General features: G+C 41.2%; 1 protein-coding gene and 1 pseudogene across 1 annotated transcript; both read left to right on the top strand.

Moving 5' to 3' along the window:
* The first annotated feature begins 7,547 nt into the window (after nucleotides 1-7,547).
* LOC114630033 (mitochondrial import receptor subunit TOM7 homolog) lies at nucleotides 7,548-14,009 on the top strand. The gene is made up of 3 exons (XM_028778119.1): nucleotides 7,548-7,726; nucleotides 10,213-10,261; nucleotides 13,836-14,009. The coding sequence occupies exons 1-3, from the start codon at nucleotides 7,624-7,626 to the stop codon at nucleotides 13,849-13,851; spliced, it is 168 nt and encodes a 55-aa protein (XP_028633952.1). The 5' UTR covers nucleotides 7,548-7,623; the 3' UTR covers nucleotides 13,852-14,009.
* Nucleotides 14,010-18,520: 4,511 nt separating this feature from the next.
* Nucleotides 18,521-18,649, top strand: LOC114630056 (annotated as a pseudogene).
* Nucleotides 18,650-23,286: the final 4,637 nt, after the last annotated feature.

Raw genomic sequence — 23,286 nt, 5'->3', positions numbered from 1 at the left:
CTTATAGAGTTCACGAGGGCAACCACAAAGTCTGACCTTTCCATGTCCGGTCTCTAGGTGACTCAGATTATGACAAGGAGTGTCCTGGAATGTGTCTGTGTGCTCTGGGCCTTCCTCACCCACAGGTGGGTTCCCTTCCCTGTGGTCTGAGGAATGTTAATCAGCCTCTCCCTTCTTCCTCTGAATGTTAATCTAGCAAGTGTCCTCTGACTAAGGAATGTGCCCTTCCCAGGATGCGTCCTGGGACAGTGGGGTTCTTTTAAATTTAAGTTCAAACAGAGACCTGAAAGTCCTACAAGAGTTATAGCCAGCTGTGCAGGCCTGCTCCTTGGAAAACTATAGAATATGATTGCAAATTGAAGGCCAGCTGAGACACCCTAATAATACAGTTTGTCAAAACAAAAAAGAACTAGGGGGACAACAGAGCCACAGAGGTCTTTCTTAGCATTCTTAAGGCCATTGGTTCAATCCCCAGTGCCTTTCCCTCAATGTTTTAGTTGCTTTGCTCATTGCTCTGGCAAAAGCAAGTTAAGAACAAAAAGAGTTTATCTGAGATCAGTTAGAGTGTACAGTCTGGAAGTCACAGTGGCAGGAGCATGAGACATCTCCTCCCTAGACAGAGAGCAGATTGTTGCTGCTGTTGTTCATTTCTCTTTTTTTTATAGTCTGGGACCCCAGCCATGAGATAACAATGCCACTTTCAGGTGAGTCTTAAACCCTCAGTTTCTGGAAACACCCTCATAGACTCACCCAGAGGTATGTTTCCATAGTGTTTCAACATCCAGTCATGTTGACAATAAAGATTAATCATCACACAAACAAAACAGATTTACAGGCACGTCTCAGTTAGGGTTTTCATTTATGTGAACAGGATAACATTTTGGGGCTGACTTACAGGTTCAGAGGTTCAGTCCATTATCACCAAGGCAGGAGCATGGCAGCCTCCAGGCAGGCATAGTGAAGTGTGAAGAGCTTTTCGGGCTGTTTGACAGGAATCTAACATTGGCCAAGGACAAGGAAATGGGCTTTAGGCAGGAATCAGAAATTGAGACATACAAGGGAGTAAGTTCAGTCAGGAATCTAAGTCTTAGGCTAGAACAAAAAAGTAGGCCTCAGGCATGAATATGACTGTAGGCTAGGACAGGGAAGTAGGCTCGATATTTTTGTCATCCTAATGAGCCCTTAGAAACAGTGATCATGAAGTGATCACGGGACTTTGTCTATTGCCTTGTTCGATCCTTGACTATTTGTATCTATTGTATTGCTGGTTCCTCAACCTAGAACTGACCTAAATACTTGCATATAATTAAAATGGTTTAAAAGAAAATTGGAAAAACATAAACCTATCTTCAGCCTCAGAACTGACTGGGACCATGCTGCAATATTCTTTAATCATATCTTTTCTTTTAATCCTCACTCCTGTGCTGGAGAACCTGTTGACTAACTGAGCTGGCTTGGTCAGTGAAAGAATTGCTGAGAGTTCTACCTCTTGTTCTAAAGGCATCTAGGAGAAGACTGCATTCCAGGCAGCTAGGAGGAGGATCTTAAAGTCCACACCCACAATGACACACTTCCTTCACCAAGGTTATACCCCTTAATAGTGCCACCCTCTGGGCCAAGCATATTCAAACCACCATACGGGGTAAGCCTTGGCAATCCCTTAGAAACATTTGGAAAAGAGAGGGATAAGGGTTGTACTCTTCTCAGAATACCAAGAGAGACTTGTGTGTTGATTAGTATCTCAGGAACATTAGGTAACAAGCTTCAGGCACTACAGTATTGCCCTCATTCCCCAGGCTTGTAGTAGGAATCATTGTTGAGGTAAAGCAATGCCACCTAATGGCTGTCAAGGAGTGAAGCTCTTCACTGGATAAATGGCACAGACTCAGAGCTGGCCATCACCCCTGCCTGTATCTCTCAGCACAATCCACAAGTTCTATTGATTTTACCCTCTCTTGTTTATCCTCCTGTCCAGTTTGATACTGGTTTCTTGACTTCCTTAGGCAATGCTAAGATTCTTCCATTGTCTTTCTGCACATTCTGTGCATAATCTTATAGTCAGACTTTATATATATATATATATATATATATATATATATATATATGTATATTCATTAGACTGAGATAAACTATTTAGTCCCCTCCTAACCATTCAACAAAAGGTTGAATGAAAGAAAAGTACATCTTCAGAAACTAATCTTTGGCTGAGGTTATAGTTCAATGGTACAGTCTGTGCAATTCAAGTGCAAGGTCCTGGATTCCATTACTGCACTAAAACTAATGAGCCCTTACCTTCTGGCTCTTAAAACGAACAAATAAACACAAAAGTATTCTATCTCTAGCATCTACCATATAGTAAGGCTCCATGAGGGTTTCAGAAAACATTACCTCAGTGCTGTTGGACCTGACACGCCCCATGCCAGGTTCACTGCATTACCTATCAGTCAAGCATGAACAGAAAGGTTTCTGAAACAGACAGAAAGAAGTGTCTGTTCTGGAGCAGCTCAGTTAACAAAGAGATACTTAAAGATTAAAGACACAGGAGTAAGGAGGTGTGGGTGCAAACAGTGGCACTCACACCTTGGCAGTCACTAACAACATCTAGTTAGACTTAAGGCCTGAGCAAAAGGAGGGAAGTAGTGCCTGCTCCTGGGAGTCTAGCCGGTGAGAGACCAGTGAGGTTATGACGTCACTAAGAGCCTACCTTATTAAATTCACTACTCTGTAAACTCATTCCTATCTGCATTCTGAACACTTATAAGTATACCCATGGATAAGCATAGATCCCAACCCTCACGAAAGCAGCTTTTCTTTGTGACAGGCAAAAATCATTATAGAAAAGCACAACTGGACGGTGAGGTTTGGGTGGGTGATGGGTCCTGAGTGCCCCAGGCTCCCAGCTGCAGTTCCAGAGTATAGGGAATTAGAGAAATGACACCCTTCACAAAAGTCACAAATAATATAAAACACCTTGGTGTGAATCTAACCAAGCAAGTGAAAGATCTGTATGACAAGAACTTCAAGTCTCTGAAGAAAGAAATCAAAGATCTCAGAAGATGGAAAGATCTCCCATGCTCATGGATTGGCAGGATTAATATAGTAAAAATGGCCAGCCATCTTGCCAAAAGCAAGCTACAGATTCAATGCAACCCCCATCAAAATTCCAACTCAGTTCTTCATAGAGATAGAGCAATTTTCAAACTCATTTGGAATAACAAAAAAAAAACAGGATAGTGAAAACTATTCTCAATAATAAAAGAACTTCTAGAGTAATCACCCACCATCCCTGACCTCAAGCTGTAGAGCAATAGTGATAAAAATTGCATGGTATTTGTACAGAGACAGGCAGGAAGATCAATGGAATAGAATTGAAGACCTAGAAATGAACCCACATACCTATGGTCACTTGATCTTTGACAAAGGAGCTAAAACTGTACAGTGGGAAAAGGACACCATTTTCAACAAATGGTACTGGTTGAACTGGAGGTCAGCATGTAGAAGAATGCAAATCGATCCATTCTTATCTCCTTGTACAAAGCTGAAGTCCAAGTAGATAAAGGACCTTCACATAATACCAGATACAATGAAACTAATAGAAGAGAAGGTGGGTAAGATCCTCAAATACCTGGGCACAGGGTGTCCTGAACAGAACACCAATGGCTTATGTTCTAAGATCAAGAATTAACAAATGGGACCTCATAAAATCACAAAGCTTCTGTAAGGCAAAGGACACTGTCAATAGGACAAAACGGCAATCAACAGATTGGGAAAAGATCTTTACCAATCCTACATCCTATAGATGGTTAATATACAATATACACAAAGAACTCAAGAAACTAGACTCCAGACAACCAAATAACCGTATTAAAAATGGGGTACAGAGCTAAACAAAGAATTCTCAACTCAGGAAACTTGAATGGCTGAGAAGCACCTAAAGAAATGTTCAATATCCTTAGTCATCAGGGAAACACAAATCAAAACAACCCTGAGATTCCACCTCACATAGTCAGAATGGCTAAGATCAAAAACTCAGGTGATAGCAGATGCTGGTGAGGATGTGGGGAAAGAGGAACACTCCTCCATTGTTGGTGGGATTGCAAGCTGGTACAACCACTCTGGAAATCAGTCTGGCGGTTCCTCAGAAAATTGAACATAGCATTACCTGAGGACTCAGCTATACCACTCCTGGCATGTACCCAGAAGATGTTCCAACATATAACAAGGACATATGTTCCACTATGTTCATAGCAGCTTTATTGATAATAGCCAGAAGCTGGAAAAAACCCAGATGTCCTTCAACAGAGGAATGGATACAGAAAATGTGGTACATTTACACAATGGAGTGTTACTCAGCTATTAAAAACAATGAATTCATGAAATTCTTAGGCAAATGGATGGAACTAGAAAATATCATCCTGAGTGAGGTAATCCAGTCACAAAAGAACACACATGATATGCACTCACTGATAATTTGATATTAGCCCAAAAGCTTGCAATATCCAAGATACAACTCACAGACCACATGAAGCTCATCAAGAAGGAAGACCAAAGTGTGGCTGATTTGGTCCTTCTTAGAAGGAGTAACAAAATTCTCATGGGAGCAAATATGGAGACAATGCATGGGACAGAAACTGAAGGAGGGCCGTCTGCAGACTGTTCCACCTGGGTATCCATCCCATGTGCAGTCACCAAAGGTAGATGCTGATGTGGATGTCAGGAAGTGCATGCTGACAGGAGCCTGATATAGCTGTCTCCTTAGAGGTCTGCCAGAGTCTGACATATACAGAGGTGGATGCTCACAGCTAACCATTGATCTGATTATGGGGTTCCCAATGGAGGAGTTAGAGAGAAGACTGAAGGAGCTGAAAGGGTTTGTGGCCCCATGGAGAGAGCAACAATACCAACCAACCAGAGCTCCCAGGGTCTAAGCCACAAGCCTGGGAGCACATAGGGAGGGACCCATGGCTCCAGCTGTATATCTAGGAGAGGATGGCCATGTTGGGCATAGGTGGGAGAGGAGATCTTTGGTCCCATGAAGGCTGGATGCCCCAGTGTCGGGGAATTCGATGGCAGAGAGGTGGGAGTGGGTGGGTGGGGCACATCCTCATAGAAGCAGGAGGAGGGGAGATGGAATAGGGGGTTCCTGGCCGGGGTTGGGGGGGGGAGTGGGGAAAGAGGATAACATCTGAAATGTAAATAAAATATCCAATAAAAGATTTAATTTAAAAAAAGAAAAAAGTAAAAGAAAAGCATAACTGGTCAAAATACAGGATCACTGATCTGGGATGCCCAGGCACTGTGGATATATTTACAACACAACTTCTGCATCTAAGGCTCAGGAAACACTGCAAAACAAGTGATGGTAATGTTGTAAGGACCAGAGATTTAGAAGTCTGTTGTGAGGATATGTCTCATAGAGATGATAGAAAAGCTGCCCTATGATACTTCTGTAGAGTGAAAAATTATAGATACTGGGTATATAGAATTCTTTTTAGACATATAAAATACTCTTTAGGCTTTCTTTATAAGGACATGGAAAATTTTCTGAGAAACTGAGCCATGAAGCAAGTTAGGAATGTGGAAAGACCAGTCACCATTACTGGAACTGGCCTATCACAAAGAGAAAGGAAAAAAATGCAAGTGAATTAGGTGGAACCAAGCTGGGAACCAAGCTGGGAACCGCAGTGACAGGGAAAGGCCACAGTGACAGGGCAGGACCACATTCTTGAGAAAGATAAGCGTACAGAGAGTTTTCACCTGATCCTGACTCATGTAGGTTGGGTTCCTTTGGAATGTTCCACTATTTTTATGTTATGCCACCTCAACAACCATGACCCCCCTCCCCATTCCTTGGTTTGTGGTTTTTCCCCTTAAAAACCCCTCTCAAACTGGCTGTCGGGGTCAATTCAGCTCCTTCGTGGGCATACGAATTGACCGGCAGCTAGCTGTCACATGCCCTAATAAACCTCGATATTGTTCCCGTGCACGGTGTCTCGAGCAGATTACTGGGTGGTCGCGACTTTTTGAGACTTGAGTGAGGGTCTGGCCTCTGTGGAGGTCTTCACTTCAACCATATGGCTGCCTAAATAAGTCCTGAACAATGACAACACCAACAGACATGCAGACATAGAGGGGAAAATGTCATGAGGCCCCACCCCTAGACAAAGAACTACAGGCAGTTAAGGGATACAGAGAGTGGGAGAAATAGTCTTCCCTCAGGAATAAGACCCCTAGTCAATTATACTAAATGGTCATCCTGGAAATTGTGTACATGCAAGTAACATTGAGAGGACTCAGGTGGTTTTACATATATATATTGTATTTGTGTGTGCGTGTGTGTGTGTGACAACAACAATTGAAGAGGTCAAGAATTTTCAAGAATTTTTAGAGGGAGTAGGGGAGTACTGGAGGGGTTGGCAAAAGGAAGGAGAATGGAAGAAAATCATGTAATTATATTTCAATTTTTAAAAGCTTAATAAAAGAGAGTACCCGCTGCAGAGCTGGCTTGGCTGTGTATCACTCTTGCAAAAAGACCTGGGTTTGGTTCCTTTCACCCACTCCAGGGGGCTGACATTCACCTGTGACTCTGACACCAGGGGAATGCTACACCTCTGGTCTGAATAAACATCAGGACAAGAGTACATATCCACACACAATATATACGCATATAGGCACACACACAGTATACAGACACACACATAGAGAAACCACCCATACATATTTAAAAAAAAAAAAAAAAGAAGTCTCTTAGAGCTTGAGAAATCTAGCCCTGTCATCTCAAAGGACAACCACCAACCTTCTATCTCAAGGAGAACCAGATGTGAGGCAGAATATTATGGCTTGTTGAGTATTAGAACTTGCAAAAGACGAGGAAGCCCCACTCACAGGCAGCCAACAGCAATCACATATTAACTCCGGTTTGATTGTTGAAATGTATTCTGTACGGCCAAGAGTCAAACAAAAATGGTGGTGTAGCCTTTAATCCCATCACCAGGTAGGCAGGGGGAGGCCAGCCTGGACTACATAAAACGGTTCTAGGACAGCCAAGGTTACAAAGTAAGACCCTGACTCAAAGATAAACAGACAAATAAACACAGATTTCATGCGAAACTTCCCACATTTGAAAATGTTGGCAAATGAAAAACAGCATGGGTACAAGGTCGAAGAAAACCTCAGAACTGCTCCATTGACGTATTGCTACCGTCAGCAAAAGGCGGTGCTAACTCAGCGCGCCTTTAATCTCAGCACGCCGGACGCAGATGCAGGAGCAGCTCCGTGGGTCGAGGGCAGCTGGGTCTTAAACAGTGAGTCCCTATCTGTAAAAATAAAATAATCCCCGCCCCGCCCCCTCAAGGAAAAGCCCGATTATCAACAACAACAACAAAAATGGGTAACGGACAAGGAGACAGCGGTGAACCCGCAAGGTCCACGCCTCCCGCGGGGGGCGTGAGAGACAAGGCGGAGCTAGGTTGGTGGAGGGCGATGGATTACGGCCTCTGTCGGCGATGCCTCACGACTCCTGCCGTAAAGGCCGCACGCGGCGCATGCGCAGCTCTCTCACTTCCGGAGTCCGGACGCGGTGGTGGTTCTGGAGCCTCCTCGTTCCGCTGGTCCGTCGCCGACATGGTGAAGCTGAGCAAAGAAGCCAAACAGAGGCTGCAGCAGCTCTTCAAGGGCGGCCAGTTTGCCATCCGTTGGGGCTTTATTCCTCTCGTGATTTACCTGGGTCAGTGGTTGAAGAACTTGGGAGGAGCCGCAGGGCAGGGGTTGGTGGGTCTCAGTCTCTTTTTTGGTCTTTCGGGGCGGGGAAAATAAACCGGGCCTCGGTGTTGTCCACGTTTCCCGAGGTTGTCTGGCCGGACTCAAGAACTCATCTTCTAGGTCCTTTTAGCTATTTGGGTAGTGTTTAACCAGTCACACAACCCCTTATATTCCTTACTTACATCTGCAAAATAAAAGACCTTTCAAGATTGATTTTGGGTTTATGTGACCCCTAAAGAAAGATTAATCCCGCCGGGTAGTGGTGGCGCACGCCTTTAATCCCAGCACTTGGGAGGCAGAGGCAGGCGGATTTCTGAATTCCAGGCCAGCCTGGTCTACAGAGTGAGTTCCAGGACAGCCAGGGCTACACAGAGAAACCCTGTCTCGAAAAGCAAAACAAAAACAGGAAGAAGAAGAAAGATTAATTCCCTATTTGACTTTCAGAGCGTTTCCCCTCTTGTAGGTTAGCCTAAGTGGAAAGACGCTAATCAGGTTAAAATGTCACTGCCTTTTTAAAGCATGATTATTACAGTAGTTGGATGCTTAAGCTTTTCTTGTATAATGAAGGATTTCAGTGATTTTTTTTTCCCTCTCAAAAGTTACTGACCCCATTTTGCAGGGAAAGAAATTGAGCCATAAAATCGCACTTTCCTTGCCCAAGTGTCCAGACGTATATTTTCACCTAGGGCTACACGCTGGACCTTATCCTGTTCTGGTTGAGTAGTTTTAAATTTTTTTAATTTCCTTATTCATCCCATAAGGTAAAAGGGGAACAGCAGAGGATTTTAGCCCCAGGTCTCAGAGCTCTAATATGGAATTTGACTGTTGTGCCTGTGAGGTGTGTGTGAGCTGTGATAACCTGGATATTTTGATAGGACTTAAGTATTTTTCTTGGTATTCTTAAGTACTACTGTTGTTGAGACAGTGCCTCATGTAGCTCAAGCTAGCCTTGAACTCCTGATTCTCTTTCTCTGCCTTTCAAGTGCTTGAATTACAGGCCTGCACCATCGCATCCAGCTCTTTTCTCTATTTTGAAAGGAAAAAAAAAATCTCAGTGACATTATATAGGTATCAGACAAATAATTGTGACAGCTTGCCTTTTTGTTGTTGTTGTTGTTACTTGTTTCTCTCTATGTAGCTCTGGCTCTCCTGGAATCACTAGGTAGACCAGGCTGGCCTTTGCAGCAATCCTTCTGCATCTGCCACCTAAGTGCTGGGATTAAAGGCGTGTGCCACCATCCATTGCTGGCTTTTCTTTTGTGTGTCATGTTGTCCACACAGTTCTTGCAGCCTGCCTGCCTTCGTTTTCATAGTCTGCCTGTAGGTGAGTCTGGCTGAGCTTGTAATTCTGCTGTCTCTGGTGTAGTTGGAATTACAGGAGTGCTAGACTCTTCTTGTTTTGAGGGATACACTGCCGTTACTTCCGCCACCACCAGACTTCCGAGGCCCTTTCATGCAGCCGAGACTAGCATGGCTGTACTTCTGTTCATGCAGCTGAGGCTAGCATGGCTGTACTTCTGTTAATGCAGCCGAGGCTAGCATGGCTGGACTTCTGGTTAATGGGTTACAGGTTTGCACAGCTATGTCTAAAAGGTCTAGATTGAGATTCTGTTTAGCTAGAAGCTTTAGCTACTTGTCAGAATCTTTTGGTCTGAGGACTGAATAATGCTCATTGGTTCCCTTCCTAGGGCTTGTCATTGCAGTGATTTTTGCCCTAGCATCCAAGTCAGGGTATTTAAGATGGGTGCTGATAGGGCTGCCCTCCCAGCACTTCTTCATGTGTGTATGCCTGACCCAGACTTTTATCTTCTACCAGTGTCAGAAACCAGCAGTTGTTGCTTGAAAGTAGGATAAAATTCAGATCCTCACAGTTGTGGTGTGGCATTTTCTTATCAAACTTGGTATTCCAAGTGCTGGCTGTCATACTCAGCCCTTCACAGTTCTTGACATTCTTAATCTTAATCATTTATTCAGGAAGGGGTGTGTGTGTGTGTGTGTGTGTGTGTGTGATCAACTGAGTTTACATTGTATTTAAATAGTAAAGGGTTTTTTATACTTAAAATTAGAGTATATTATCTTCTCTCCATTTCTGTCTTGAGTTTTTGCTTTATAAAGAGAGTAGTTTAATAAGATATCCTCAATTATACTTTCAGAAAAGGTGTCACTTTCCTTTTTAAGCTTTTCATAGTTTTCCAGTGTGGTTTGGAACTTGCAGTAGTCTGGGGAGTGACTGAATAAAAGTAGGCTATTTTAGGATGATGTGCTAACTTCACAGTGGAAACAACTGTCCTTTCTGCTGAATGATCGTGGATGCTGCTCCACATTCTGGTGAAAACTAGAAACCTTCAGCAGCACAAGTCAGCTGAGACACTGTCCCAGATTGGATTGTAGACATTTTGTCTGCTGGACTTGTAATTGTTTCATTTGAAAGTTTTTATTTTTTCCCTTCAGGATTTACAAGGGGTGCAGACCCTGGAATGCCTGAACCATCAGTTTTAAGGTAATGCTCTTGATTATCAACATTTGAAGCCAGATGCTCGTATTAATTGGTATTCAGTCATTGGGAAGTGGATGACCAGTCATTATAGTGTTGGGTTGTTGGAAGAAATATTGTGGTCTAGTCTAGTTCATATTAATTACTGTGTAGCTGCTTTGCTTTCTTCCTTCCACCTTAAGAATCTTTATTTACTATGTTACAATCATAATGATACACATTTTAAAAAGAAAAGGACTAATTTATCTCCTTATCCCACTACGGTAAACTTGTGTATCAAATTCCAACAGCAATACATAGAATTTTGGTCTTTTCATCTAAAATTAGAATTGATATCCCTATATTTTTTACTTGTCAGTTACTTGGGGGTTTCAGTATTTTTCGTAACAATGTAACAGTTAAAGCTTTACAAATTATTGTTATTATGTGTATTAGTATTTTGCTTATATGTATGTCTGTGCACTGTGTGTGTGGTGACTATGGAAGCCAGAAGAGGGTGTCAGATCCTCTGGAACTTAAATTACAGACAGATAGTTGTGAACTTCTGTATGGGTGCAGGGAATTGAATTCTGGTCCTCTGGAAGAGCAGCCAGTGCTCTTAACTGCTGAGCCATCTCTTCCGCTCCCCAAGCATTTTACTGCATATAGCTTTTGTTGATTGTATGATAAGTTCTTAGGAGATTAGTAAGTCAAAGTACGTGAATACATATAAGCTGTTTGAAACTTTACAGTCTGTATATTAATGTATGTATATCTTTGTATATATTTATTATTAGTCACTGTTCTATTATTTCGACAAGTTAGTCAGTTTATAAAGAAGAAAGGTTTATTTTGGCTCACAGTTTAGGAGACATTATGCGATGGTTGCTTGACCCTGATACTTTGATCCGGTAGCACAGTCCATAACAGTAGTAGGAGTGAGAGGGTGTCTTTCATCTCCTGGAGATGGGGAAGCTGGGAGATGATAGGTTGGAGTCTCAGTACCCCATTAAAGGGCATGCCTCCATGATCCAACAACTTCCTATAAGACGACTTCTCGTAAAGGTTCTATCTGCTTCCAGTATTTTATAGGCTGGTTCATAGATAGGTCTTCAGTATTTAAGCTTTTGAGCACATTCAACTTTGCAAATGCAGGAACTTGTGAAGACTGTATATATACATGTATGTAAATGCTGTAAATATTATGGTAAAGCCAGAGTCTCAACAGGTGGGTGTGGTCCTGAAGGACTGTCACTCCTGTCGCTATGACAACCGTGGACACTGCAGTGATGCTGTGGGATTTCAGCTGTATTTCAGATACATACAGAAAATACAGATTGGGTATTCCTTGCCAGAAGTGCTTACACTAGAAGTACTTCAAATTTCAATTTCAATTTTTCTTTTTTCAGAGTGCTGGGGGAATGAACTCAAGGCCTTGTGCATGTCAGGCCAGAGCCTGACCCCCAACAAACCCTTCTTTGTTCAAATTAGACATGGGCAGTTTGCAGTAATATTACTCATAGATGCGTACAATGAGCCAGTTTCTTTAGGTGTTGTGTACATATCGTCTGTAGTTGTCACTTCAGTACCTCCAGAGCAGGACACATAGTTGATAGGTGGTAGATGTCCAAAGCCTCTATATAGTCTTGCCCAGTGTGCAGGTAGTTTCTCCTGTAAGAATTCCTCAGATATGGCCTTCACTCTTTTATTTCCTCATTTGATTCTTTCCTTTGGTCTGTTATGATACAGATTCTTTTCCTGGTTGGTTTTAGTTTTGGAGGGGAAGAAGGAGACATGAGGCAAAGTCGTGTGTGTCCCGAGCTGGCCTTGAATTCACTCTATAGACCAGACTGGCCCGGAACTCAACCCCCCAAGTGCTCGACTATAGGATACCCCTCATGCAGCACGTTCTTAAGCTTGCCTTCACAGCTCCCCATTGGTTAGCCATTGTTCCTTAAACTATGAATTTCCTTTTCTGTGAAGTGGGGGTGAGGTCGTTTGCTTCCGATTGGCTTAGTGATTGCAAGCCAGTTATCTCTTTAGAGAAAAACTTATTTAAGACTCATTACCATAGTCAGTACTGAAGCAGTCTGGGAATATTTTCCAAATACTGCAAAGTGTCAAGTATGTTTCCTCAAGAGGTCATTAAACTTTTAAAGTTGTAGTTCTTCTTTTATAAATTGAATATAATACCTCTTAAATTAGGCTGGCATGAGAATTAAATAACTATTTTATGTAAATGGTAAACAGCACTTGTCAGGTAACTTGAAAACTTTTTTTGAAAACTTTTTGAGTTTTGGTTTTTGGAGACAGGGTCTCTCTTTATATATAGCCCTGGCTGTCTTTAAAGTCACTACATAGACCACACTGACCTTGAACCCAGAGATCTCTACCTGCCTATGCCCAAGCACTGGGCCTAAAGGCTTATACCACCACTACCTGGCTAGGCTTTGAATTCTTGATCCTCCTGCCTCTTCCTTCTGAGTGCTGACTTATAGTCTTAATTCATCACACCCAGCTAAGCCGTAAGTAAGATGAGTATCATCATATCTGTTTTAGACCAAGGAAGATTGTCTTTTTTCTCTATTTTGGGTGTCTACTCCATTGAGAAAGAAATCTTAATAACTGAAGAGATTGCTTTCATATCTTAGCTGTATGTAAAAATACTTGGACTCAATGGGAGGCCGTTAATATTTGATGCAGGTATGTGTTGTATTTTCTAAGCATAGAAAGGCCTGGATGGCCCTTAAAAATAAACTACAGAGCCTCATTGTCATGAAGTCACAGTTTTAATCAGTAAGATTTAGACATGAAACACGTCTCTTTTCTTTCTTGGATCCTAGTGTTTCTCCCTTTAACAGATGCTATGGTGATTTGTCCCCCTTTGTGAGCTAAAGATTCTGGGTGGGAGTTAGCAGAAATGGAAATAATGGCTGATTGCTCCTAGGGATGTGGGTGGGCCAGGGTAGCCCTTATGTCAGAGCCACTCTTGTGTAGCCATTTCCCTGTCAGATGTGTGGTAGTTAGAAGCAGGAATGGTAACTGCAGTATGGGCTTTCCACAGTCTCACTCAGAGTACTCAGTAAAAGAATGTTTGTTGTGTTATTGGCACTTTATGTTAATGAAAATAATTGTTTATCTTTTGATTGACTTCATTTTTTTAAGATTTATTTATTTGTTTGTTTGTTTGTTTATTTATATGAATACACTGCCACTCTCTTCAGACACACCAGAAGAGGACATCAGATCCCATTACAGATGGTCGTGAGTCACCATGTGGTTGCTGGGAATTGAACTCAGGACCTCTGGAAGAGGAGTCAGAGCTCTTAACCACTGAGCCATCTCCCCAGCCCCCGACTTCATTTTATATATGAACTGAAATTTTTCTTTTCTAAAGGTAGCCACGATCAAAAGTAAAAACTATATTTCTATATGTTTGATTTTGTTTTGTTATTTTTAATTTGTCTGCTAATGGGTTCTTGTCCTAGTAAATGAGTGCAATAGAAAAACAAGCATGAATGTGTAAAACCTGGTTCTTCAGCTGTGTGTAGAACGTTTTTGTTTCCATATTAATTTGTGTTTTCTCTTCATAAATGTTTAGCTTACTTTGGGGATAAAGGACTGTTTGGACATCTGGATTTGGATGCAGTCCAACATGGAAGGTGTGCGCTCCGGCTGGATAAGAAAGGAAACGTCATTTCAACACATCTGTGACAGAGTGGAGTCTGTACTGACTTATGATAGACTATCAAAATAAATATTTTTAACAATGTTATATTTTGTCTTTCTTTCATACTTTTTAAAACTTCTCCCCCCCTCCACCTCTCTCCTCCCCCCTTCCCCCCCCCCCCCAGTTTATATTGTATTGTACCAGTGTGGAAGTCAGAGGACAATCTATTGCAGAAGTTTGTTCTCTCCTCCTACCATGTGGTCTGGGGATGTAACTTAGTAGCAAATATTTTTCCCCACTGAAGCTATCTGTCTGATCTGCGGTGAGCTCTTGGATTAAGTATGCTGGGGCTAAAAGGTAAGAATAGAGTCTTTGATTACATCTTTTTTTAGAACAGAAAATCTATGCCTGTGCTTGAGTACTGCCTTAAAAAGTAAAAACCTTTCCAAGTGAATTTCTCATTGTTCGTTTGTCAGGTGTAGTTCCCCTTTGCAGTGAATGAATAGCCTCCGAAACGTTCTAAGTGAGGAGAGTAGGAATGTCAGTTTGTGACTGACTGGATGTTCCACTGCACTGACAGGAAGCTCTGACTATAAGAAATGACGATTTAGTGTCTGCACTGCTAGGGGATGGGAATGGTGTTGGGGAATTGTGTCTGATTTATTTGTAGGCTAAATGTGAGTCTAGAATTTTCTTTGGGTATGAGCAAAGTAGAGCTGGCTTGAGAAGAGGCTCTACACTGCATATCAAAGCAGCACTTTTCTTCCAGTAGAAGAAGAGACAGCTAATGGAATGAATCGTGTCTGCTTTCCTGAGACTTCTTGTATTTTGTTTGGGCCTTTAAAAGAAAAATATTTACATCAGGGACTGTCTGTAGATCAGGCTGGCCTTGATCTCAAGAGATCGGTGTGCCTTTACCTCCTGAATGCTGAGATTAAAGGAGTACACCACCATACCTGGCTTATTTTGACCTTTTGTTGTTGGTGGCAGTGGTTTTTAAGAATCTTGCCGGGTAGCCCAGACTGGCCTTGACCTTGTTACCCTGCTGCCTTCTCTAGTGCTAGCATCACAAACCTGTACCATCTTGCTTGCCTTTAAATATATTTGAAGCCTGCTTTACTGTTTAGCTAACAAAATAACTTCATTTACTTACTTGGAAATTGTAATTAATGAAACAAGGTAGAACCTAAACAAGCTATGACATCATCTGCGAAGGGTCAATTGAATGTTTTAACACCCAGTGTCTTAACAGCATGAACATGAGAATGACCTCTGCCTGGACTGCCATTCCAAAAACAAACACTGCCCCCCTGCCCCCCCACCCCTTTCTAATGGAAATAACTCTTGGCTAAGGAAGTCTGTGTCCTCAAGTTGTTACATTTGCCATGGAGGCAGAAGACTGAAGGCTTATTGCATAAATTGTGAAATATTTTAAGTGGAATTCTTGAGTGTTATCTGCAGGAAAGCATTTTTTGTGAGCGTTTAATTGCTTCAACATTTCTGAATTTAGGCATATATGATTTTGATTTAAAATCTTGTTGGCAGTGTTCTTGCTCCATCCCTGTTTGTCACATGTCGTCAGTGTGTTCCTGTTCGAGGAGTACTTTGGTGAGCTTTAATCAAGCAGGGTTTAAATGACACAGCAACAGGAACAGTTAGCATCTGGTTTTGTTGTCTTTCAGGGTTTGCCTTGAGCTGACTACAGAACATTTTGAGCTATCTTCGGTGTCTTACTTGAACTGACTGTAAATTGAGCTTAGAATTTTGGAGACATTGCATTCAGTATAAGAAAGGCTGGGCATGTGAGTGGAAAAGCACTTGCCTAGCATGCATAAAGCCCTGGATTCATCATCCTCACTGTCAGAAACAGATACACAGAGACTTCTGTGTCTTCACCCAGTTTGCCATGGTGATAAAGCCTTCCAAATCTCTGGAGTACTGATGTGGACACAGACCAGTCAGTCAGTGGAACACGTCACACAAGGCTTCTCCAGATCTTCCTTTCACAGTCAGCCCTGCATCTACGGCTCATGTCACTACCTGTGGTAGCCAGCCATCTGTTTTCCATTGCTAGAAGTTTGCAGTTTCAAGAAAGATTCTATAAATTGAATAACTTTGTATTTTCTTCACGTTATTTTCCTGTACTCACTTGGTTGTATGTGATAGCTTCAGTCTTCTTTTTTTTTTTTTTTTTTTGGTTTTTCGAGACAGGGTTTCTCTGTGTAGCCCTGGCTGTCCTGGAACTCACTCGGTAGACCAGGGTGGCCTCGAACTCAGAAATCTGCCTGTCTCTGCCTCCCAAGGGCTGGGATTAAAGGCATATGCCACCACCGCCCGGCTAAATATTTATTTATTTTATGTATATGAGTACAATTATAGCTGTCTTCAGACACACCACAAGAGGGCATCAGATCCCATTACAGATGGTTGTGAGCCACCATGTAGTTGCTGGGAATTGAACTCAGGACCTTTGGAAGAGCAGTCAGTGCTCTTAATCACTGAGCCATCTCTCCAGCCCCCAGCTTCAGTCCTTTATGTTCACTGTTGGTGTCTGCATTCCTGACTTTTAGCTATAAAGCTGGGAGTTTTTGTTTTCATCCATTAACAAACAACAACAAAAAAACCAAGCCAAACTGGTTGACTTCGATGTGACTGATTTGAGAACTGTTCTCCATTGGCAGTAGCTTCTCTGCCTCCACGTAATATCAAGAGTAATCCTCTCCATGACCTACAAGACCCAGTGTAATTGGCTTTATGGGTCTCTTTGTTGCCTGGACTCATTCTCTGCACCTCGTACCTTGGTATCTTCCTGTCCACAAGAACATCAGGTAAGTCCTCAACGTGTAGTGCGCAAAACTAGAATTCTCCTTCCCTGGATTCCTGTATGCACAGCTTCCTCTTGATTCTGATCTTTGTCCAGATGGTATCTTGTTAGTGAGGGCTTCCTAATCCTTCATGGGAATTAGCAGATCCTGTCTCACCTACTTATTCTTTCTCTTAACTTTGTTTTTTTGGTTTGGATTTGTTTTGTAGCAGACAAAACACCCATACACATAAAATAATAAGGTAAATTAAAAGTAAAAATGAGGCCAGGCATGTAGACAGTGAGAAAACACTTGTCTCAAATGTACAAGGTTCCAGATTCAAATCTTAGTCCTAAATTGGGGCTCTCCTGGAACTAGCCTTGAACTCACAGAGATCTGCCTCTGCCCCTCTCTGCTCCTCTCTGCCCCTCTCTGCCCCTCTCTGCCTCTCTTCCTCTTTCCCTCTCTCCCTCTGCCTCCCAAGTGCTGAGACTAAAGATGTGTGCCACTACTGTCTGACTCTTCATCTTTAACGAACTTTTACCAACCTGATTGTACACACATGAAAAGGTTATAACGTTTGCCTGTAGAATGTTAGCCCCATCGATGCAGTACTGTGTTTCCTGCTGCATATTTAGAGCCTAGCACATGCACATAATAGGTGTTCAGGAAGAAGGAAGGCGGGAATTACAGGATTGTGTGTAGTAAGGATATAATGCTTGTGAAGGGAAACTTGCATAGCTTGAGTCGTTACAAAGGATCAGTATTTTTTTCTGCCCAAGTCACAATGGATGATTGCAGTCCCTTCTAGCACTTGACAGAAGATGTTAGGGTCACACAGGCAAGAGGATGTTTACTGTGACTTGTCCCTTTATTCATCCAGTCTTCACAATATCGAGTTAAGAAGGATATGCTTTTCCTTTTGAAGAGGAAATAAACTTGGTTAATTTTCTCCCAAATTAGAGAAAGAACAAGACAAATGGGTTTGACCCCAGGTTGGCTAACTCTAAGAGTTTGTAGTCTTATTACAGTCATATGTTTCCTTTAAAAATGATTTATGCAAATGGTTGTTTTATAGCAGATAAAAATAAGGTTAACACTTCAAGTATAATGGAAGGCCCACACCTTTTGAATACTACTCAGGGCTTTGTATACAAATAATACATAGACCAGTCAAATTCACATAAAGCTAACTTCTTTGAAACTATGATGCCTGCTATATGGAAACAGTACATTTTTAAAGTTTCTCATTAGCATATGTTAATTATACTCAATAGTGGGTTTCATTGTGAGAGTTTCACATAGATATGCAAATATTTTGTTCATATTCACTCCAGTTAATCTCTTCCCACTCCTGTGTGATCGTCTCTGTCTTTCTAACTAGAACTCTTTCTATTTTCATGTCTTTTTCTTGTGAATCATGGAGCTTAATTAGGACTCTTATCCAGGGCCTGGGTTATTTAAAGACACATGGGCAATTTACCAGTGGCTATATCACTGAAGAAAATGTTTCCCCCTCTCCTAGGAACCATTAGTTGCCTATAGATCTTCAGAGAAGGGTGGGGGTCTCATGAGCTGTCCCCTGCCCCCAGCCATTAACTGCTCATAAATTCTCAGGAGGGGCAGAGTTTCTCCTTTCTATAGCAAAATACCCAGGACTATGCAGGAGATCACCGTGAACGAGAGCTCCTGACTCAGCAGCTGTGCAATGGTCAGAAGATGGTTTCCACATGATTCCATTCCTTTCCTTTCTCCCCTTCAATGATTTTCTTCTCCCTGGGCCTTAAATGGATGAGCTAGATTACACATTTCATACTTGTCTAATGGGGAGATACCATGATCCTGAAGGTGATTTTCCCAGGGGAGGCTTATGCATCGCACTCCAGATATGCTTACCCTCTGGTTTCCCCAAGTCTGGGAAAAGTGCATAATTAAAAGTGCATATTTTAATAATAAGATGACCCATTTAAACTGGCTCACATTTATTCTTGGGGATTTGATTCTGTAGTGACTGCTGCACACTGCACAAAGAAACTCTTCTAACAGCTAGCAGCATGATTAGTCTATTTGATAGGCATATCATGTTCATTTCATATACACCTCCAAAGCCAAAACAAAATAATAGCTTCTCCATTAGACCCCATGACCTCCCAGGCCAAGGACACTGCCCAGTTTTATAATACTATTCCTCCTAAGGGACAGGCCTCAATCCAACCAAAAAAAAATGGTTATTTTATAACAGTATGCCACTGTAATACAAGTTGGCATATCTTGACTGGCATGCTAGAACTGTAGAATACGGGGTCCACAACTCAGTAGGTCTGATGATGATAGTTCTCCATCTGGAACTATAAAAGCTAGCATGGGAGAGGCTTCTAACCCTATATTTTATTTCCAAACCATGTGTTGTCTTCAGCAATAGTCTTACCATCAAGTTCTGGTAAGCTGGTCTCAGCGAGATCCTTGGATTTCACCCTGTGATCCTATAGGGTAGGGCTAAGGATTGAGAAGGATTTCTGTGCAATTTATGGAGTTCGTTCACTGGAGTTTTCTTCTATGCAGTTATACTGGCTAGTTTTGTGAACTTGACACAAAATAGAGTTATCTGGGAAGAGGAAATTCAAATGAGAAAATGCTTCTACCCAGATTGCTTATAGTCAAATATGTAGACCACTTTCTTATTAACAGTGGATGTGGGCAGGCCCAGCCTATGGCAGGTAGTGCTAACGCTGGGCAGGTAGCCCTGAATTATATAAGAAAGCAGACTGACTGCTCCCAACCTAGTGGCTTCTTCACACACCACATTCAACCTCGTCACCCAGCCGAGTCCTGCACATTTTTCTCCAGCCAGGTGAGTCTGCTTGATCCACAAACCATTCCCTAACCCCATACGTACCTTTTAAACTCCAGGCTTGGATGAGGACACACATCATGCACACCAGTGCAGTCCCTTGATTCCACCTGACTTCATTCCACCTAAATTATATCCAAGCTCTAGGCCAACTCAACCTATACATCCTCTTTTAGGACCCAACGTGCTCTGTCCATGTCAGACACAGAATTAACAAAAGAAGTCCACATGCCCAGATCTCATCTCAAAAATACAAAAAATATGAAAGATCAAGGTTCTATTTTCCTTCAAAAATCTACCAGTGCTGTAGAAATGTTTGCCAATGAAAATTACCCAGATGAACTCTGGACACACAATTTAAAAGAAACATTATAAACTTCATCAAGGAACTTAAGGAATTTTAAGGAGATGCATGAGTAATGCCCAAGGAAATATAAACATAAAGATGATGAAAATGACAAAAAGATGATCCAGTATTTGAAAATGGAATTTGATAAAAGAAACATTGAAAAAGACTTGAGCTGAAATGAAAGTGAAATTGAAAAACTCAGTAACCCAATTAGAGGACTCAATTGGAGAGCATTACAAGTAGAATGAATTAAGCAAAAGATTATCAGGACATGAAGATAAAGGAGAGGATATAGCAAAAATAAGAATATGAAAAACGTAAAATATCTGACAAGAAGTGGTGGAACACCTTTTTAACCCCAGTACTTGTGAGGCAGAGGCCAGCATGGGCTACAGAGATAGTTCCAGAATAGCTAGGGCTACACACACACACACACACACACACACACACACACTTGTCTAAAATAAATAAAAATTTAAAATCCACATGGCAAGAACATACAAAAAATATGGGATAATGTGGAAAAAACCAACCTTTGAATTAGAAGCATAGACAAGGGAGAAGATTTCTCACTAGAAAATCGAAAGCCAGAAGAGTCTGTAGCAATGCAATCCATGTGTTAAAAACCATGACAACCAATCTAGACTAATAGACTCAGCAAAACTATTTGCCTTAGTTGAAGGAAAAATAAAACTTTCCATTATATAAATAGTGTTAAATTTTTATGTCCAACAATCAAAACTTAAAGAAAATACAGAAAGAACTATTTTGAACTGAAGAAAAGAATGAGCATACCCAAGAGATTGTAGAAAGATTGTAGAAAGGCTGGCCAAACATGCTCCAGTCAGACTGGATGAGGAAGCAAACAGCTACCACCTTCCTAATATCTGACAAAGTAGCCTTCAAACTAAAATTAATTGAACGAGATAAAGAGCATTTAATTCTAACCAAGGAACCAGTTAACCAAGAAGATAACTACTATCCTAAACATATATGCACCAAACTCCTGTACACAGTTTTATAAAATAAAATAAAAACATACTGCTGGAGCTAAGGACACAAATTAACATCAACCCAGTAACAGTAGATGGTTTCAATACTCTACCAATAGTCTGGTCATCTGCGGGAATTTGGGGGGAGGGGAACTCAGAGAAACATCAGAATTATAAGATGCTATATATCATATGGATTTATCTACATATGTGCAGAATAGTCTACTTAAACACCAATATATGTATGTGTATATATACATACACACACATACACACACACACTGTACTCAGTAATATACAGAAGCATCTTGTTGACACATAAAACAAATCTTTACAAATTCAGGAGGACTAAAACAAATTCATATATCCAATCTGACCATAATGTAATTAAAATTGCTAACAAATAAATATTTAGTAAATATACAAACTAATGGAAATTTGAAAGCTCGTTACCAACTGGTGAATGGGTTAAAGAAGGAATCAAGGAAGAAAAACTTTGCTGGAACTAAATGAAAATGAAGATAGCACACACACACAAACACACACATGCCTTCCTCTGATGTCTATTAGGGAAATGTATAGCTTGAAGTTCCTCCATTAGAAAAACAGAACAAAAGTACATAACTTAATGGTGCTATTAAGAAATTTAAAGAACAAGAACAGATAAAATCCAAATCCAATTAATAGCAAGAAATAATAAAAATCAAAGGGAAGATTAGTGAAGTGGAAACCAAGAAAACAACAGAGAATCAGCTGGGTCTCTGAGAAGACAAACAAGATTGACAGACCCTTAGGCTCAACTAACCAAAGGAAAAAGAACCCAAGTTAAAAGAGTAGGAAGCCAACAGGGCGGGGCAGGCAATGGTGGTTCAGTCCTTTAATCCCAACACTCAGGAGATAGAGATAGACACAACTCTGTGAGTTCAAGGCCAACCTGGTCTACAGATCAAGTTCTAGGACAGCCAGGGCTACACACACACACACACACACACACACACACACACACACACACAATAAAAGGGGGTTGCACAAACAGGAAGCCATTACAACAGAAACCAAAAAAAATTATGAATGTTATAAGGAAATACATTACAACTCCGTACTCCATTAAATTGGAAAGCATGAAAGAAATGGACAAGGCCACTTAGTCCAGGCCTACTGCAGGCTTCAGCTTTTCTACAGATGTGGGGTGCCTGGACAATTGAGGGATTTAACAAAATAATCCTCTGCTAACTTTTATTTTTATCTTCATTTTGCTGATAAAGAGACTGAGGCTAGAGGATTTAAGATTCTTTTTCTTAGGAAGCATGTTTGTTACATCGTGATGTAAATCAAAACTCTTTGTCCCAGTGCTTGTGATGAGTTCCATGGTATTCTGCCTGCAATTTCCTCTTTCTTTTTTTTTTTTTAAGATTTATTTATTTATTTATTTATTTTATGTATATGAGTACACCATTGCTCTCTTCAGACACACCAGAAGAGGGCATCAGATCCCATTACACATGGTTGTGAGCCACCATGTGGTTGCCAGGAGTTTAACTCAGGACCTCTGGAAAAGCAGTCTTAACCACTGAGCCATCTCTCCAGCCCCTGCCTGCAATTTCTTAAACTAATGTCTGTGTACCTCATAATCTGGAAAATCTTAGATATGTTATTGCCAGCAAAATTAATTGATCAGGAAGCACTAAAGTACCATGGGGATGCTGTGACACCTGAGGCCTTCACATGGCTAGACTGGGCATCTACCTCACCTTTCATTCATTGCTGCTATTTTCAACAGTTCTAAAATCGGATGGCACAAGAAAGCCTTTCTTTCACTGGGGACGTGACCACAGTTAATCACAAAGTGAGTAGCAGGCATGGAGCTCCCCTTTGTGCTTTTTCAATCACTAGCCCAGAATAAACAAAACCTGCTGTTTAAGTTCATTGTAAGTGGAGTTCATCGTACTCTCTGGGAGAACTGGGACGAGATGTGACTAAGCGGTATTTACTGTGAAGCAGTTTGTTTCAGATTTCATGCATTTTTAGAAAATGATATCTTTCTTATGAGAATATTAGTGTACTCTTAGATTAAATCTATTCTTATGTTCTAAAAAGTCAATCAAATCACTAATAACTGAAAAAAATATATAAACACACCCACACACACACTTAACTAAATGGGCTTGATGCTCTCATTTTCCACTGATTATAAGTCCAGGGTAAAAAAAATCTAAATCTCACATGACTAGGATTATGATGATGATGATGATGATGATGATGAGCAAAAAATTTCTCCTGTCATGCTCTAGTTAAAATGTTAGGGATAGATAACACAGAAGGAACATTGAAGAGAAGCAAGAACTTTTACTAACAGAACATGCATATTCTAAATTCAGTTGGCCCC

Source organism: Grammomys surdaster, unplaced genomic scaffold (genome assembly GCF_004785775.1).
Source record: "Grammomys surdaster isolate TR1022 unplaced genomic scaffold, NIH_TR_1.0 325, whole genome shotgun sequence".
Classification (NCBI taxonomy): Eukaryota; Metazoa; Chordata; class Mammalia; order Rodentia; family Muridae; genus Grammomys; species Grammomys surdaster.
This window is presented reverse-complemented; position numbering and strand designations above follow the sequence as displayed.

Excerpts from the sequence above, each read along its gene's own strand:
- LOC114630033 (XM_028778119.1), top strand. The coding sequence starts at position 7,624 with ATGGTGAAGCTGAGCAAAGAAGCCAAACAGAGGCTGCAGCAGCTCTTC. Across the intron at positions 7,727-10,212 it reads TCCTCTCGTGATTTACCTGG|GATTTACAAGGGGTGCAGAC; the intron begins GTCAGTGGTTGA and ends TTTTCCCTTCAG.